Here is an 18,206-nt window from a genome sequence, read left to right as displayed (position 1 = left end):
TAAATTTAATTATAAAATCAATTAATTTAATTGTAACGAATCATTTCAAATAGACTACTAAAACCATTACTGATAAAGTCTGCCAAGCTCAATAAAAGGTCGCTACATGAATCACTAAGTACTAGTGAATAGCACTGACTGAAGGCTCCTAGGCCTGCGGGGCTGCAGAGACTTCTAGACATTATTTACAACCTGCCCAACATCTCTGTAAAGTATCTCATTAGCCTGGCATTATGTATTTTTAAAGCACCTGTCTCTTTTTTAATTTGTTACATAAAACATTTTTAAATTTAAATATATTTTGATGAAATTCTTTCCTTCCAGATCCTTTCCCCTGCCCTACTGACCCTACTTTAAGTTTTTCTCCCCAAACAAACAGAAATGCAATACAACAAACCCCCAAGGACTGAAAAAAATTAAAATTGAACACTATCATCATCACCACCCCTCAACCACACACACATGTACACATACACACATGCATACACACTCACACACATACATACATATATATGTGCACACCCACATACACAAAACCTTTGTAGCCCATTATACATTGGTCAACTACTCCTCCTGGACATGTGGCCTGTCCTGGAGTGGTTGTTGTACCCAGTGTCACTCAACTGAAGAAAACTGATTTTCCCTCTCCTAGCCGCTGTCAGTGACAGTTCAGGTGTTGATCTTTAGCCTAGAGGCTAGGTTTCCATCCATCCATTTTAATATACACATAAGAAAGTAAAACACGATAGGATAAAACAAAATGTATCACATCAAATTTGGACAAGACAAACCAAGAGAAGGAAAAAAGAAGTCACCAGAATCTTAGCCCCACAAGTTCACACACTCGGGACTCCAGAGGAACATTAAATATATACAGAGACCTGGTATAGACCCCGGTCAGCCCTCTCCCCAACCCAGAATGGTAAGCACTCTTCCCTTTTGAAAATTGAATAAAACTACAAAGAATTATAGTTTAAAAAATTATAAAGTGTTAGTGCCATAGACTGGGGGAGGAGGAGTTGACAACATGTAACACATTCTGAAATTCAGTTTCTGGGAACTGGCCCTTAGTATCTCTTAAGTCTGAACACAGTGGCAGTATGGGGACACAGAGCTAGTCACGAACACAGACCTACCTGTGTGGTCATCCTCCGAATAACGGCTGCTCTGCTTCCTGCCACCACAGGAGATTTCCGGTGCCCGCTCCATCTATAAGATCAGAGTGGTCCTGTTCTTTACACCACAGGGCTTTTGAGGCTGATTGTAGCTAATGTGCGTCCCGTGGCTGTTCTCAGGACAACGCTTGGCTCAGAACAGGTGCCGGGCACATAGTTACTCTGACGGGTTTCATTTCAGATGTGTGTGCTTGGCAGTATAATTTAAGTGTGATTAATGTAGTAACGCCCCTACTTGGACACATGGAAAAGTATGCAGTATTCTCTGTACACAAGTAAGTTTTTAAAATAAATGTGTATTAAGCCATGGTGACATTTTGCACATAAATCCCATGGAGCTACATTAATAAAACCACGAGGCACCCTGAGTTTCAGTAACTTCTCTTCTTCTTTGTAGACTGATGAAAGTTATTTAAAATCTGTTGTTCGCATGGTTAAAACCAAGTAAGTACCTTGTGATAAATTTCAATATGGGCCACTCTTATGTTCTGCTTTTTCCTGTCCAATTGTATTATTTATTTAGTCTTATTCTCTTTAGTGACTCTGAGGCGTAGAGATGAGCCTGTGACCTTTTCTAATCTGGGATCAAGTATAGCCCAGGAAGTCTGCAGACTGCTTATTAGAATTCACATCTTCTTGCTGTATCTGACTCCATCTGCAGCTAGGGAGAAGGCAGAGATGAGCTGATCTAAAGGAAAAAGATGTCCTGGGGCAGATGAGATCAGAGAGCCTGGTTTAGAATCCACCGAGAAGGCTCGGGGTCCAAAGGGCGATGTGAAAGGCCTTTGGACTTAGGTGTATTAGGGAGCATAGATATCTCAGGTTAAGTAGAGAGGTTTGGTAGGCCATGGGGAGATTCTGAACCAAGCTGCAAAATTTGCAATTGCCTTTTGACCAGGGCCAGAAGCTTCAGGACCGAGCTGAGGCCAGCTAACAGGAGTGTGTCCAGCAACAATGTATTATGTTTTGGTTTACCCTACTTAGTAGTTGAAGTGGATAAGGAAAAAAAAAGTGTAAGGGGAGACTTCACAAGTGAGAGAAAAAGTATCCAGTGTATAAGGACGCTTGGGATTTGCTATAGCTACAGAGATGGCTCAGCTGGTAAAAACAGAACAAAACGGAACACCCAAGTGTCTTGTAAGCCGGACCACCAGAGTTCAAATCCCACATAAAAAAACAAAACAAAACAGAACAGATGGCCTGGCCCTTCTGTGATCCGGCGCATGGGAGGCAGAGCTGGAATCCCTGAGCAAGCTGACTCTCAGGCTGAGTGGATGAGCTCTCGAGATTAAATGGGAGAGCCGGGGCGTGGTGGCGCACGCCTGTAATCCCAGCACTCTGAGGCAGAGGCAGAGGCAGGCAGATTTCTGAGTCCGAGGCCAGCCTGGTCTACAAAGTGAGTTCCAGGACAGCCAGGGCTACACAGAGAAACCCTGTCTAGAAAAAACCAAATCCAAAAAAACCAAAAAACAAACAAACAAACAAAAGAGCCCAAACTACTAAACTAATCCCAGGCTTCTACACACACACACATAGGAGCATGAATAGCTGAATATATACACATATAAAAATCAGTGGCTTCAGAAATTGCTATATTTTATGACTGAAAATGAAGACTAAGGGAAAGTTATGTGAGGGCTGGAGAGACAGCTGAGCTGTTCAGACAAGGCTCACAACCAAAACCGTAAGAAAGGAGTGAGGTGGTTGAGAGGCGACTGCTCACGAAGCCAGTGCTGACTTTAACCCAGGGCACTCTGAATAATCATTTTTAAATTGTGACAATGCGACAAGTCAATGATTTGATTTTGTGAGGATGAATGTGTATGCGGATGAGGGTGGTGTGTTTGTACCTGGTGCATACAAGTGTGCAGGGCTGTAACCACACCTGTAACGTGGAGGCCAGGGGAGGGTTTCAAGTGTCCTGCCTCATCACTCTCTGCCCCTTCTTTTCCCAGCCGAGCCATCTGTGAGGCCCCCTTACGTTATCTCTGCAACTATAGAGAGAATCCTACATTGGATGCGGGGACCCAAGCTCGAGTCCTCATGCACGCACAGCAGGCAGTTTTACCTCATGAACTATCTCCCCAGCTCAAATCAATCATGTCAGATCAACATAGAGTAGGTGATTTTAAAAGTGGAGTAATAACTTGGGGTGTGTTTTGTTGGCAGCCCTGGATTCAATCTCAAACGCCAATTGCTTTCTAAGTAATTGTCTCTCAGCTACCATATATCAGTTAATGTAAATGTGTAAGTTGCCAATCCATGTTTAGTTTCATACAGTTTAACTGAAGTGTTTTGTTCCCTTCTCCTAGGGTCAGGAAAAAGTGCTTTATATATGAAGTGATCATAAATTTAGAACTGCCCAATAATTTTTAAGCACCAATGTTATATAACTTTATTGTTATATAACAACACTATATAAACACACACATGCACACACAGCCCTCCTTTATTTCTATTTACAGATTCCGAAAGCAAGTGCAGTCTGGAGTCTTGGAGGTCATTTCAATACCCACCCTTTTTTATCCTCAAACATTACTGGACAAGAAAGCAGTGAAGGACTCAAAAAGGTAGGTCAAAGGACGGGATCTGAAAGAGAGACCATCCAGAGGGTGTCCTGGAACAGGCCTCTGGGAGATGACGAAACTGTAGCCTGGGCACATGGGGAGCCAGATTCTACCGACTGGCACGGGTGGCTGCAAGTCCCAAGCTGAGTCCAGTTCAATGACATTCATTGGAAGCATGAAATTAGCCATGGTAACATCCCATGAAAACGAGCGAAAGATCCATGAGGAGCCCCACACTCCCTCCCCATTCGGAATTAGCCAGTAAACCCTGCCAGCACATTGCTGACGATGTTTCTCTCCCGATCACAGACAACAATGAACAACACAGTCGAGGTGGTGGGGAGGCCTGGGTTTGGAATTTGTTGTTCCTAGAAGTTTCTCCAAGCTCTTCTATATATTAGTCATTTTAGATGAGTAACTTGTCCTTTTCCCCTTGATTTCCTCAACCTTGCCAGTGCAGTCAGTGAAATACTATAGATGCATATGTTTAGTAGACAAACCAGGTCATTTGGAAACTGCGGGAATAAAACCTGACAGTATTTATGAAAGAATGTTAAAAAGTTGAAACCTTTAAATGCAGTCAAATATTTATATATTTGTGGTAATAAATGTGGTATTGTGGGAAATTTATTCAGTTGCTTTCTAAAATAACAACAACAACAACAGCAATAATAATAAATAGTAAGATTTGTCAGAAATTTCTCACCTGAGAACCTTTTATGTGCTCATATTATATCATTTGTGGTGTGTTTAAATCTCAAATTACATTAGGGTTTTGTTTGTCCTTAAGTAAGTGGCCTACTCTCTGTTCTGGAAGTTTCCTAGACTTTTACATTCCTCCATCTTTTCTTCCTCAGTCCGCTGCCTTGAAATTCTGCACCATAATTCCCAGCCCCTTGCCACTGCCCTGGGTTGGCCCAGGCCTGCTCTGGCTCAGACTTCTGATCAGTCTGCCTTCTCTCAGATTCACTCTGAATGGTCAGAAGACTCTGTATTTAACATGAGATCAAGTCCAAAGCTTCTTTACGTTATAGACACCCTTCCTACTGTGGTTGGTCTCCGAGACCCCTAGCCCAGCCCCAGCAATCTCTGCTCTGTAGCTGAGGTGGATAGCTCCCCCAACACCTCAGGCCTGGGCAGCTGAGGTGGATAGCTTCCCCCACACTGCAGGCCTGGGCAGCTGAGGTGGATAGCTTCCCCCACACTGCAGGCCTGGGCAGCTGAGGTGGATAGCTCCCCCACACCTCAGTCCTGGGCAGCTGAGGTGGATAGCTCCCCCACACTGCAGGCCTAGGCAGCTGAGGTGGATAGCTCCCCCACACCTCAGGCCTGGGCAGCTGAGGTGGATAGCTCTCCCACATCTCAGGCCTGGGCAGCTGAGGTGGATTGCTCCCCCACACCTCAGGCCTGGGCAGCTGAGGTGGATAGCTCCCCCACACCTCAGGCCTGGGCAGCTGAAATGGATAGCTCCCCCACACCTCAGGCCTGGGCAGCTGAGGTGGATAGCTCCCCCACACCTCAGGCCTGGGCAGCTGGGGTGGATAGCTCCCCCACACCTCAGGCCTGGGCAGCTGAGGTGGCTAGCTCCTCCCACACTGCAGTCCTGGGCAGCTGAGGTGGATAGCTCCCCCACATTGCAGCTACATGTGGTACCCAGGTCCTTTCTGCTCCACTCTTTCCATCTTGTTGTACAATGATCTTTTGTACATTGTTGACATCTTTACCCAACGCTTAATCTAATTGCTCTAACTTTCCCAATTCTGTTTGCAATCTCCTAATAATCTGTGAGGCCCCAGGAAAAGAACTGGCCGGTGTCCTATTCTGTGTATCTCCAGGACTTGGCCTAATGCCCTGTTTGCTGATAAATCACAATAAGATTTCTGTATACTTTCATGTGATCAAGAAAGGACATTTAGTTTGCTGTTTGTTGTTGTGATAAAGCATTAACCAAAAGCAGTCTGGGGGGGGGGAGGATTAATTTAGCATAAAGTTCCACATCACAGACCATCACTGAAGGAAGCCAAAGCAGGAACTCAGAGCCGGCGTTTGAAGCAGTAGCCAGTGGAGAAATACTGCTTCCTGGCTTGCTCAGCCTAGAACCACTGGCCCAGGGATGGCACCGCCCACAGTGGACTGGGTCCCGCAGCACCAATCATTAACCAAGAAAATGCACCTACCGTGGCCTATAGGCCAGTCTGACGGAGACAATGTCAGCTGAGAGCCCCTCCTTCTAAGTGAGTTCAGTTTTCGTCAAGCTGACAATAAACAGACCAGCATAAACAGTTGGCACAGCCACATGGTCTAGAACTGGCAGACAGTCGCAAGGCCAGCACAGCTCTTTGACACAGCTTCCGCAGAGCTGAGCCGAACGAACGCTGTGCTCGCTGGCCTTCTGTCTCTCTCTTCTGGGTTTTGGTCTCCATGTGCTGCGTTCGTGGGAAGTTTCTGCATTATGATTCATTTTGTGTCTTTTCCTGAGAAAATTATGCCTGGATCTTTTTAGGAATGTCCCAAACTTACTGTCCCTTCTGCCTTTAGGGAAATAAGTTATCTGGCCTAATTTGGAAGTCTTCTTTACACCCTGGAGATCATGATAAGCACAGATAACTGCAGAGCTAGGAACTTCTACATGAGGTCAGGACTCCAGGAATCACCCCTAAGTGAACTCAAACAGTATAACTGGAACAGGGTAAACTTGGAAATTGTTGACAAGTTGCAGCTGGCCAGGATACTTGTTCACAGATTCAAGGCCTCTTTTCACAATATGCTCAAAGCTCTCTTAAGATGTAGTTTAAAGATAGAGGATATCAAAGGGTAAATCTGTGGAGACATAGAACTCAGTTCAAAAAATCGATAGACTAAAATAAGTTTTCCTACTGAATAGTGTAGATAATGAAACGATATTTAAAAAAAAGCAATTAGGTATTAGTATTTGTTTTTCATAAAAGACCAGTTCAGATATTTTCTATTTGTCTGGAGCACTTTAAAACTGCAAATACTGACAGCTTAAAAGTAGGCTGTCGTATTTGCATTAGCGCAGACATTCTGGATAATAAAAATAAAATCTGTTCTATATGTACTTTCTTTTTTTTTTTTCAAGATTTTTTTATTTACATATGTAAGTACACTGTCGCTGTCTTCAGACACTCCAGAAGAGGGCATCAGATCTCATTATAGGTTGCTGTGAGCCACCATGTGGTTGCTGGGATTTGAACTCGGGACCTTCAGAAGAGCAGTCAGTGCTCTTAACCGCTGAGTCATCTCTTCAGTCCCTGTATGTACTTTCTAATTGGGACTGAACTTGTAAACCTGGACACATAATGAAAAAGCAAACATATGTCCGGAGACAAAATGCTGTAATCTGTACTTCTTGGATAATCATTAATCTGTCTTTGTTCTGTGAATCCTGTACAAATAAAGAAGCAACTAGATCCAGATCGCTAGTTGGTCAGAGCTGATCTGTTTATCTCCTCTAGGGGGACCCTGTGAACTGCCAGGGGTGGGCTCCTAGAAGATAGTAACCTTATTACTTAAGTAAAAATTTAGCTAAAATGCAACATACATAGTCTGTACTTGTCCTAGTTTAGCAGAGGCAGGCACTGCCCACTCAATGAGAAGGAAAAGCTCCTTAGTATAATTTTAATATAGATATATTTACTTTTTGTACTGTCCTATCAGAAAATGCAAGCTATTTAATTGCTGAAATATGCCTGTACATTGACCTGCTATGATGAACATTAACTGATCTTATTGTCTATTTTTAGCTGGCATATAAAACAAGTGTTGGATTTTTGCATTCTGATGCTGTACGCGCAGCCCAAGGCCACGTATTATTTACAGGTGAAAACTTGATATGCATGCGCTTCAAACAAAAGTTCCCTCTCGGTCCTTCCCTCCATTGCTCACTCTCGCCCTGAGTTGCTCTGCCTTAGACCATAGCCAAGAAAACAGGACACATTTTTTTTTAGTTTTTTTCCTTTTTTTTAGTTGATATATTTTTATTTACATTTCAAATGATTTCCCCTTTTCTGGGTCCCCACTCCCTACAAGTCCCATAAGCCCTCTTCCCTCCCCCTGTTCCTTCATCCACCCCTTCCCACTTCCCTGTTCTGGAATTCCCCCATACTCTTGCACTGAGTCTTTCCAGAACCAGGGGCCACTCCTCCATTCTTTTTGGACATTATCTAATTTGTGGATTATGTCTTGGGTATTCCAAGTTTCTAGGCTAATATCCGCTTATCAGTGAGTGCATACCATGACTGATCTTTTGAGACTGGGTTACCTCACTTAGTATGATGTTCTCCAACTCCATCCATTTGTCTACGAATTTCATGAATTCATTGTTTCTAATGGCTGAATAGTACTCCAGTGTATAAATACACCACATTTTTTGTATCCATTCCTCCGCTGAGGGACACCTAGGTTCTTTCCAGCTTCTGGCTACTACAAATAGGGCTGCTATGAACATAGTGGAGCATGTGTCCTTATTGCATGCAACCACTTTGGAAATCAGTCTGGCGGTTCCTCAGAAAACTGGGCATGACACTTCCTGAGGACCCTGTTATACCACTCCTGGGCATATACCCAGAGGATTCTTCAGCAGGACACATTTATAAAGTCAACATGTCCAAAGGAGGCTTAAGATGGAGTAAACATTCATCTCCAGGCTGTGTTTATTGTAACAGAGAATTAAAGTTAAAGGGCACAAGCTGAAAAGAAAATCAAAGCTACTGAGAGGAATTAGAGGTCCTGTGTCCCTGTCTGAAGCCACGGGCTCAAGCACAGAAGCCATTATTACAGGTCTTGTTGTGGAGCTATCCATGTGACAACCACACCCTTCCTCCCAGTTTGTGAGTGGCACAGTTCTACGCTACCTTTGTGCAATGCAGAAATGAGTCCATCTGGGTGTGCATTTCCTTCCCGTCACTTCCAATTGCCAAACAACAGTGACACGGCTCCCATAATAAGCATGTACCTCACTACAAAGAAATGCCCACATTTGCAATGTTTTCAGAATTATCAAATGGAGGTCCAGGAAAAAGCTAGAGAAAGGCCAAAAAGCCAGCTCTTCCCTAAGACTGTAAGGAAAACAAATCCTTCTGCTCCACAGCCAATAATGAAGTAAAGGAACATCAGGTACGGCCTGAGTTCCTTCCATTCTGGAACAACAGTTCTGTTTTGCGCCCTCCTGATGCAGGACACTGCTTAGTTTAAGGATCTCATGTAATGTATATAAAATCAAGAATGACAGTTTTCACACTCTCCCCTTTCCTGGGGAAGCCTCCTTTTAAGAATCCCAGCATCATCCTTCTGACCATCCAGGTGTGAGCTCCTTCCTTCGCTCTCTCAATCAAGGACCATGGTAGCTACAGACAGAAATGCTGCAGCATTATCTCATGGTAGCTACAGACAGAATTGCTGCAATATTGTCCCAGGCACAGAGCAAGTCTGTTTGTCATCCTCTTGATGTTTGTGCTTCTGCTCTAAGTTACCATGGTGAAGTTCTAGTCCTTAGATGTGTGGTACCAAGAACTTTGGGGTTTATCTTAGTCCTGAGGACAGAGTCCTAGGGACTGGGATTAATGGTTACATACAGAAGGCCTCTTCACTCTGTCAGAGAACACAGTAAACATCTCCATGATGACTGGGCACCCTCAGATATCAAGCCTAGCACACACATCCTGGACTCCCCAGAGTCCAGGACCACTAGAACAAGTCAGCTTTACTGTTGTGGGTAAGCCAGTCTATGGAATCTTGTTATGAAACCAGAATGGACTATGATAATCTCAAATTAGAAGCTGAAATGTTGATGAGAATTAAAATGAATTCACAAGGATCTCAAGGAGACTTGAGTAGAAGGTCAGCATTTAGAAGAGAAGATACTTTGGGGCTTCATTAATCTCATAATTAGAGAAGGAAATGTGACTAACTGTAAATAGCCTTAGCAAATTAAACGAAAGATTATTGTCTCATCCAAGACATTGTCAGTGTTATTCCAGTGAAAGCAGTTTGTCTTTGAGATAAAATGTAATGGAATCATTTGGAGGTATTAATGTTTTCCCTTAATTTGGCTTTTTTCTCTAGCTAGAAGATGATATCATAGCAAAAAAGATGTATTTTACAAAAATGAAAGATTTTGTAAATAATCTCACTTCAAAAGATTGGCTTTATATTGAGTTTTCAGTCATCGGATTTATAGGTAAGGCGTGGTCTGCCGCGGAGGGTCCCCTCGGCTCGCTGCCTTTCTCCGTTCGTTGTTTACTTAAGTATTTATGTATCTATTTATTTTCTTACTGGGACAGGCTCTTGTTGTGTAGCTCAGGTTGGCCACAAACTCTCATCCAGGCTGGACCTCAAAACATTAATCCTTTTGCCTCGATCCCAAACTCTAGGATTACAGGCGCATGCTGCCACCCACCACTTAAAGGATTGTTTTCCCGTCTGTCTGTCTGTCTATCTATCTGGGTTAACATATTTTGATCACTTTTTTCTAGTAACATGTATGCACATATTATGCAAACATAAAATTGGGCGTAATGAGAATGCACATGTTCAGTGACCAAAGTGTCCTATCCCTTTTTTTATGGCCAGGAATGCTGATGGGCCAGGGATATGCCCTGGTTGGACAGGGTGTGGTGAGCAAGTCCAGTCTCAATGCCTCAACCAACAAACTGACCTATTAAAAAAGTCAGCTGACTCTCAGGGAAGTAGAGTTTCAAGGAAAGTATTTCAGGGCTATGGTACTTGAATGTCTAATCTCCAATATGTCCAAGTTGCTACTCTTAATTTCCTGAAACATTTGAGTTCTCAAGGTGTTACACTTGACGAGAAGATAGCCCTGCTTTCAGAATGAATGTCGCAGACAATGCTTGTGTCATATCATATGCCAACTCATGAGGATAGCCCTGCCTTCAGAATGAATGTCGCAGACAATGCTTGCGTCATATGCCAACTCATGAGTGTCCTTTCCTCTGCAGGAAAACTCTTTCGATCGAAGGACCTGTTTGACTTTGTGCGTTTTTTCTTGATGTTCTACGAAACAAAGCCCATAGATATACTTTTAAATGACATTCTCCTGCTTCGGGTGTGCACCTGGGGAGAGCCTCTTGTGAGTGTCCTTCATGGGGTGCACAGCTGGGGAGGGTCTGTCGTGGACGCTTGACTTAGTTAGGATTTCACTGCTGTGACACCATGACCAAGGCAACTCTTATAAAGACAACATTTAATTGGGGCTGGCTTACAGGTTCAGAGGTTCAGTCCATTATCATCAAGGCAGGAGCATGGCAGCATCCAGACAGGCATGACGCAGGAGGAGCTGAGGGTTCTACATTTTGTTCCAAGGGCAAACAGGAGAAGACTGACTTCCTGACAGCTAGGATGTGGGTAATAAAGCCCACACCAACAGTGACAAGCCCACTCCAACAAGGCTACACCTCCTAAGAGTGCCACTCCCTGGGCCAAGCTTACAAGACCACCTCAGTACCCATATAAAAACAACAGACAGGCTGAGAAAACACGAGCACTGCGATAGTTACCAAAAATTAATGATCCGGTGAACACAACAGAATGTTAAAGTTCTGGGTCCTAAGTTCTACTGACATTTCATAATACTCAATGAAATGAGGATCCAAAATAATGCTGGGAAAAGTCAGGACACAGAGATGAAACAAACAAAACAAAAACCCAGCCCCTAAAACAACAAAAAAGAACAGAGGTAAACAAACAGAAAAATAATAAGACATAAATCCAAACATTTCAATATTTTTATTAAGCATAAATTGTCAAAATGCACTGAGCCAAATTATATTATCAGAATTGATTTTTTTAAAAATAAGTGTTATATATATATAACATTTATTTTGGAATATAAATATATATGTTTATACACACACACACACACACACACACACACACGCACCCTTTTAATAATGAACCTTAGTTTGTTTATATATATATATATATAAACTGTAGGATGCAGATTAAAAGTCATAGATGGGAAAAGACAGACCAGGCATAGAATAACCCACCAGGAAAGTTGATAGCTCCCACAGTTTCTATAGCAGACCCCAGAGCAACAGAAAATAATCCGGAGATGCTGCTCCAGATAGTCAGATGTCCTGGATGGTTCCATAGGGGTCCCACTGGGGACTGCCAGACTTCAGTTTCAAAAGAGATCTGATCTTGATAAGTTACTAGCAAATCTGATAAATTGAAAAAGAAGATCAAAGGTACCAGCCTTAGAATGAGAAAATATGGGGTCAGGAGTCTCAGACCTCAACAGGACAATGGATTCTACAATTACATGCATGCAATCTCATCACCTTAGAGAGGAAGTGGCCTCTCATCAAGCCTCACATGACGCCAAACCTCACCTATGATGAAGCAGACGATCTTAATAAGCCAACGTGTATGACAGAAATCCAGTAAATAGCTAAATGGCCTCTGAGAAAGAAATGTGGAAGTCCAGGTGTTTCCATAAGTGAGTTCTGTCTAAACATTTAGAGAATAAATAATGCCAGGACGGTGAGTTTCACATTCTTCTACTTTTTAGAAACAGATCTTGCCTCAAGTGTCCCACTCCAGTCCGTCTGTCTTCACAGTGGCAGATAGAAACCTAGAAACCTGTGCTATGGGATCGTCCCAGGGACCTGGGCACCTCTGGGAGCCTGAGCCAGAGTTGCAGCATCAGCCTTGGTTTGAACCTTGGGCTTTGGTTAGCAGAGCCTGAACCCCTTGGCCACGCCCTGAAATCTGCTTCCCAAGCTTGCGATAAGTGATGGGCAGTGAAAGCAGGATGGTGGAGCTCGCGTTGGGGCCCTTTAGCATTTCGTCCTTAACCAGTTGCCTTAGGTTTCACCAGGGCCTTTAATCTAGGACTCTGCACTTGAGCTAACTGCCTTTGCATTGTCTGCCAAGCTCATGTTCCGTATGAACATCGCATCGACCTCCATAAGAGATTTCTGTCTTTGTGACAAGGGTTTCCTGATGCTTTTTCTGTGCCACTTTTGAGACTGGGTTCTATATAGTATGGTTCTTGGACTTGGCCAGGTCTGTACTGTTACCTCATGGCTGTCAAAGCACCTGGGACTTTTTGAGTGATGTGTTGAGTACTAGACACAGGCCTCACCTGTGCCCAGCAAGACCTTGGCTCAGGGACACATTAGCCCCAAGGGTTTAGAGAACTAGATAGGAGGAGCTGCATCCAGCACGAGCCAGACATGAAACCCAAGGAGTATACAGAAAGAAACAGCAACCCAGCACTTGGAGGATCAAGGCAGGAAGATCATGACTTGGAGCCAATCTGGGCTACAGAATGAGGTTGAGATCAAGCTGAGCTCCACAGTGACACACACACACACACACACACACACACACACATACACAGAGAGAGAGAGAGAGAGAGAGAGAGAGAGAGAGAGAGAGAGAGAGAGAGAACTGATGGTAGTGAACCAAGATAAAAACAATAAATCCCACATGAACATAGATACAAAAATCTCCAACACGATGGTAAAAACAAAATGGTAAAAACAAAACTTTTAATTAAAATAATTAAAAATTAAGTTGAATACAATATGCCCTGTGCATTTAAGTTTAAGGAGGGACTAGGGAAATACCTCAGCCACAGAGCACTTACCGGGAGAGCACGTGGGCTCTCTATGTTCCTTAGTAACCCTGCCACTCAACACCACAAAATCCAGAAACTTCCAATCAAACAAAAGGCTGTTTTAAGGATGCAAAAGCGACTTGCTAATATTGTCAATCAAGGTGCAAAAGTCATGTGATAGTAGTCATGATTAAAAGAACTTTTAGACAAACGGGGATAGAGCAGAGCTTTGTTGAGCTGCACCTGTACTGTCTAGAGGAGGGCACAGCAGAAGTAGGAGAGTCTGTGGACCACATGTTCAGGGAGTGCCTTGCATTGCACCACAATATGTAAAGGATTCATAAAAGTTAAATAGTGTAACTTTTAAATAGAACAGGGCTCTGGAGAGAAGGCTCAGGATGACTGGGGATTACCAGCACTTGTTCTTGCAGAGGATCCAAGTTTGGTCCCCAGAACTCAAGTGACTCACAAGGCCTGTCACTAACAAAGAGTCCAGGGGACATCCATTTTATGTCTTTGTGGAACTTATAAACTGTTTCCATTAAGTACAGTATAGACTTTGTACTTCAATCAAATTCTTTTCCTATTTTAAGAGGAGATTTTGGAGATGCCAGTTTGACGCAGAGTTAAGGAATCCAGATAGCAAAGCTGTGGTGATGTGCGCTGACAGAGTCTTACAGATAGGAAATATCCCCTCCCCTGAAATCCCGTGAGCTATTGAAATGAAAGAGGGGAGAGCCAGTTGTGTGGATCATGCCTACAATCCCAGCACTCAGTAGGCTGAGACAGCAAAATTGTCCTGACCTTAAAAGTCAGAATAGACTATATAAGTTTTTCCACAGCCTGGGCTATGGCATAGTGAGATCTTGTCTCAAAATATATATATATATATCAAACCAGAACTACAACCAAAAAAAAAAAAGCCTCCATTCTAAAAGAGAAAGGAAGGAAATGAACACATGTAGAACATAGCCTTCCTCTGTGTGTGTTCATGGAAACACACGCTTCCAGGAAGACACCCCATATCATCTCTTCCACTGGGCAATTCTTATGTAGGAAGGCCCCACGCCAAATTTTAAATACTAGCACAGAGCCCTACAACAAAATGAATGTGAAAAGGTCCTACGGACAGTAAGTGTGGTAAAACGTGGTCCTGCGGGCCCTGTGAAGACGCTCACTTTCCTTTCCCCAGAGGAGCTGTTTGCGGCGAAAGAAAGAAATCCGAATTCAGTACAGACCATCTCTGTTCCAGCACGTGGGCACTCAGTCATCATTTCCAGGACGAGCACAGAACCTCAAGGTAAGATTCTAAAATGGAACTTAAGTAACACAGCCTCAATGAACTTAGAAACCTTTAGAAAATAGGAAACATGAGGCAAGCTATGACCCTGTCATCAGTGACCCTTCTGTGTTATGGCGTTTATACAAGTACAAACCACCTTCCAAGAGCCTGTCATCTATCACAGTAAAAAGCATTTGGTATATACAAACCTGTTCTTTTGAGCCATTTAATCCAGATATGACTGAGAAAGTGTTTAGGGGAGGAAATGCAGCAGCTGTCACTATTTTAGTCTAAAAATCAAAACTATTAGGAAGACCATTTCAGAACTGGAAAGTCCTTGTAAATGTAATTGGAGTTTTTATTTAAGTCACTATTGGTTAAGTCAAAAAAACATCAGCATCATTTAGTGTCTAGTTATTCTTAAATTTTATGTCAACTATGGAAACAGTATTATTGTCGTTGTGACAGAATGCCTGAGACAGTCAAGCTAACATGCAGGAGAGGCGTGTTTCAGCTCCTAGTTCCAGGCGGCTCAGCCTGGCCTGCTCAGCCCTCTGGCCTTGGGTTTACAGCAATGCAGTGCATCATGAAGTGCTCACAGGGCAGAGAATCTGATCACACAAAGGGTGGAGTCACAAGGGCACACACCCCAGGGACCCAAATTCCTCCCCTTGGGTTCCAGTTTTTAAAGGCTTCACCGCCCTAGCAGTGGCAGAGCCTGGCGACCAAAGTCATACGCATGCCTATAGGGGATGTTTAGCCAAGCCACAGAGACAGGGTGAGAAGGAAACAGCTCAGGTTGTGTCCTGGTGACTGCAGAAGTAGGCTATGTGACCCTGGGAAGTTCCACACCCCTCTTAGCTTAGCTTGCTTCTGTAAAACCAGGAATGTAAATGATCCGGAAGGCTTCTTCTACCACTGAAATACCATTGGCATCATCACACAATGAAAGAAATGATTACATGGATTTTTTTGTTTTTGTTTTTGTTAATCGAAATGGAAGTGCACACATCTGCCCGACCGTGGAAGTGCACACATCTGCCCGACCGTGGAAGGGCACACATCTGCCCGACCGTGGAAGGGCACACATCTGCCCGACCGTGGAAGGGCACACATCTGCCCGACCGTGGAAGGGCACACATCTGCCCGACCGTGGAAGGGCACACATCTGCCCGACCGTGGAAGGGCACACATCTGCCTGGCCATTTTTAAGCCTCCCCTTCTCTCCCCCTTGCCCTGCATCCCAGTGAGCTGTGCTTCAGCCATGGCAGGAATGATGCCGTAGACTTTGTCAGTGTTGGGTGCCAACTGTCAGGGAAGGTACAATGTAAGAAAAAGATCAAAGAATATCCTGAAGCAAACAAAGTGATCTGCTGGGAATCTGGATGCATACTCTAACGACACCATCATATACGTAAAGCAATACAGCAGATGCACAGAAGAAAATCTATCTCTGCAATCTCATTGTTGCTGCGGTAATGGCATTTTCCCCCTTATGTTATATATTTTGCCCGTATGTTGGTTTGAACGTGTTTGGTCCAGAGAGTGGCACTATTTGGAGGTGTGGCCTTGTTGCAGTAGGTGTGGCCTTGATGGAGGAAGTTTATCACTGTGGGGGATGGCTTTGAGACACTCCTCCTAGCTGCCTGGAAGCCATTTTTTCTCCTGTATGCCTTTGGATCAAGATGAAGAACTCTTGGCTCCTCCAACACCATATCTGCCTAGATGTTGCCATATTTCCTACCTTGATGATAATGGACTGAACCTCTGAACCTGTAAGCTAGCCCAATTAAATGTCCTTTAGAAGAGTTGCCTTGGTCAAGGTGTCTGTTCACAGCAGTAAAACCCTAAATAAGACAAAAGTTAGTACCAGGGACTTGAGTATTGCCGTGATAGGCCTGACCATAAAAGGAAACTAACGATTTACTACAGGTGTTAGAACAGGCATTTTCTTAATCGCAAGGCAAGCTTAGTCTTACTAAAGAATACAAAGCTTTCTCCTTACAGTCTTGGGTTTAATTCACTTAGTAATAAAAGGATAGAGGCTTTTTCTTTCTCTGTGCAATAAAGATTGGAGATCATTTTTCATCCAGAACAAGTGGGTTCTTTCTGCACTAGTCCTTGGTCTTTTGCTCCATATACATATGTAAGTATGGCTGTGTGTGTGTGTGTGTGTGTACATGTGTAATTATGAGATAGCATGAAAGCAGGGCCCAACTGGTTCAAATGGAGATTGAAAATGTGTATGCATGAATCTGTATATGAATTTATGTGAGTTTAATCCATATTTGCTTATATAAAAGTTTTTCCTTCTGCAAGTATGATGCTCTTCTCCTGGTTCAATAAAAGCTTTTGCTCCAAACTTCCCCCTAGCCTGACAAGGGAGAGGCATTTGGACAAGAGGGAGAAGGCTCTATCAATTAATCCTTTACTTAATCCTCTGCTGTATTATGATGAAGTGCTAAATGCCTGAGGCGGCAGTTTCTGGCCTCAAAGGGACTCAGGCAGGTCAGCTGCAGTAGCAAAGTGACTTAGACTTAGATAGGTAAACATTTTATTATTATACATCAACCTTAGATATCTCGTAAGACCAAGTCTTACCCTCCCCCTCCCCTCCCCCCACCTACACTCTTCCTCCTCTGCTTCCTCAAGAAGAACCAAGAACAAGAAAGGGCAGCCCGGGCTGGTGCCCTGCACTGTGTTCAAGGATATCAAATGGAACTAAGGGAGTGCTGACCTCGGAGCAAGGTCCGTTCCAGATAAACGTATGCATTCACAGTTGTATGAGGAGACTTATATCATGTTAGGCATTATCATTACCTGGTTGGTGTATTCGTTTGGAATTTTGATCTGGAATGAACTACAATCCAGGAATCGAGAGCACATTTATGATGCAGATCTTGAGGCCGAAGGATACAGGTTTTTAATCCGGATCTTGAGAGGTAGTGGTCATGAAATGCTCAGGCCCAGGAAAGGTGGTGCATGCCTTTAATTCCAGGGGACAGTAGCAAGCAGGTCTCTGAGTTCAAAGTCAGTCTACAGAGCAAGTTCCAGGACAGCCAAGTTTAGGCAGTAAAGGAATTGGAAAACAAAGCTGGTGATAGTGTAATAGAACAAGGGAGTCGTGTTGCAGCCCCATCAAGCAGCAGAACTCAGTAGCTTTGGCCATGTGTCTCTGGCTTTAGAGTCAAGAATAGAAAGGACCACTGGGACAATTTATGCTGGTTAGCTGGAGCTAAGAAATTAGCAGTGATTAAGAAGAGACCAACATCACTGAGGTGAAGTCTTCTGGGAAGTTTCCTGAGAACAAAAAAAAGCTGTATTCCAGAGATAGTCAAGGTTATACCTCATGCTGTAGCTGAACTAGGTAATGTTTACGAATCACCCAGGTGGTACTGATTTTGAAGGTATAGAGGGGTCATGGAGAGAAGCTGAGGCATGGCACTGTGAGAGGCCATGGAAGACCACTGGTGAAAGTGCAGCCTCAGTTGCAGTTGACAGCCCAGGACTGAAGGGGTCATGCAAAGGAGTTGAGGCTTGGCACCATGAAAAGAGCCTATGAGAGGCTACTGGTGAAG

The 18,206-nt window shown here is 43.6% G+C and overlaps 1 protein-coding gene across 1 annotated transcript in view; it reads left to right on the top strand.

Annotated features, from left to right (window-relative positions):
* Mgat4d (MGAT4 family member D) overlaps positions 1 to 17,052 on the top strand; it is a 41,328-nt gene extending 24,276 nt beyond the window's left edge. The window contains exons 5-11 of the mRNA XM_052166433.1: positions 1,573 to 1,619; positions 3,641 to 3,745; positions 7,507 to 7,582; positions 9,827 to 9,941; positions 10,720 to 10,850; positions 14,539 to 14,646; positions 17,002 to 17,052. Coding sequence (XP_052022393.1) covers positions 1,573 to 1,619; positions 3,641 to 3,745; positions 7,507 to 7,582; positions 9,827 to 9,941; positions 10,720 to 10,850; positions 14,539 to 14,646; positions 17,002 to 17,052 — 633 coding nt within the window. The remainder of the gene's footprint in view (positions 1 to 1,572; positions 1,620 to 3,640; positions 3,746 to 7,506; positions 7,583 to 9,826; positions 9,942 to 10,719; positions 10,851 to 14,538; positions 14,647 to 17,001) is intronic.
* Positions 17,053 to 18,206: the final 1,154 nt, after the last annotated feature.

The sequence above is a fragment of the Apodemus sylvaticus genome, chromosome 21 (genome assembly GCF_947179515.1).
Source record: "Apodemus sylvaticus chromosome 21, mApoSyl1.1, whole genome shotgun sequence".
Taxonomy (NCBI): domain Eukaryota; kingdom Metazoa; phylum Chordata; class Mammalia; order Rodentia; family Muridae; genus Apodemus; species Apodemus sylvaticus.
Note: the sequence above shows the minus strand (reverse complement) of the source record. Positions and strands in the feature narration are given on the sequence as shown.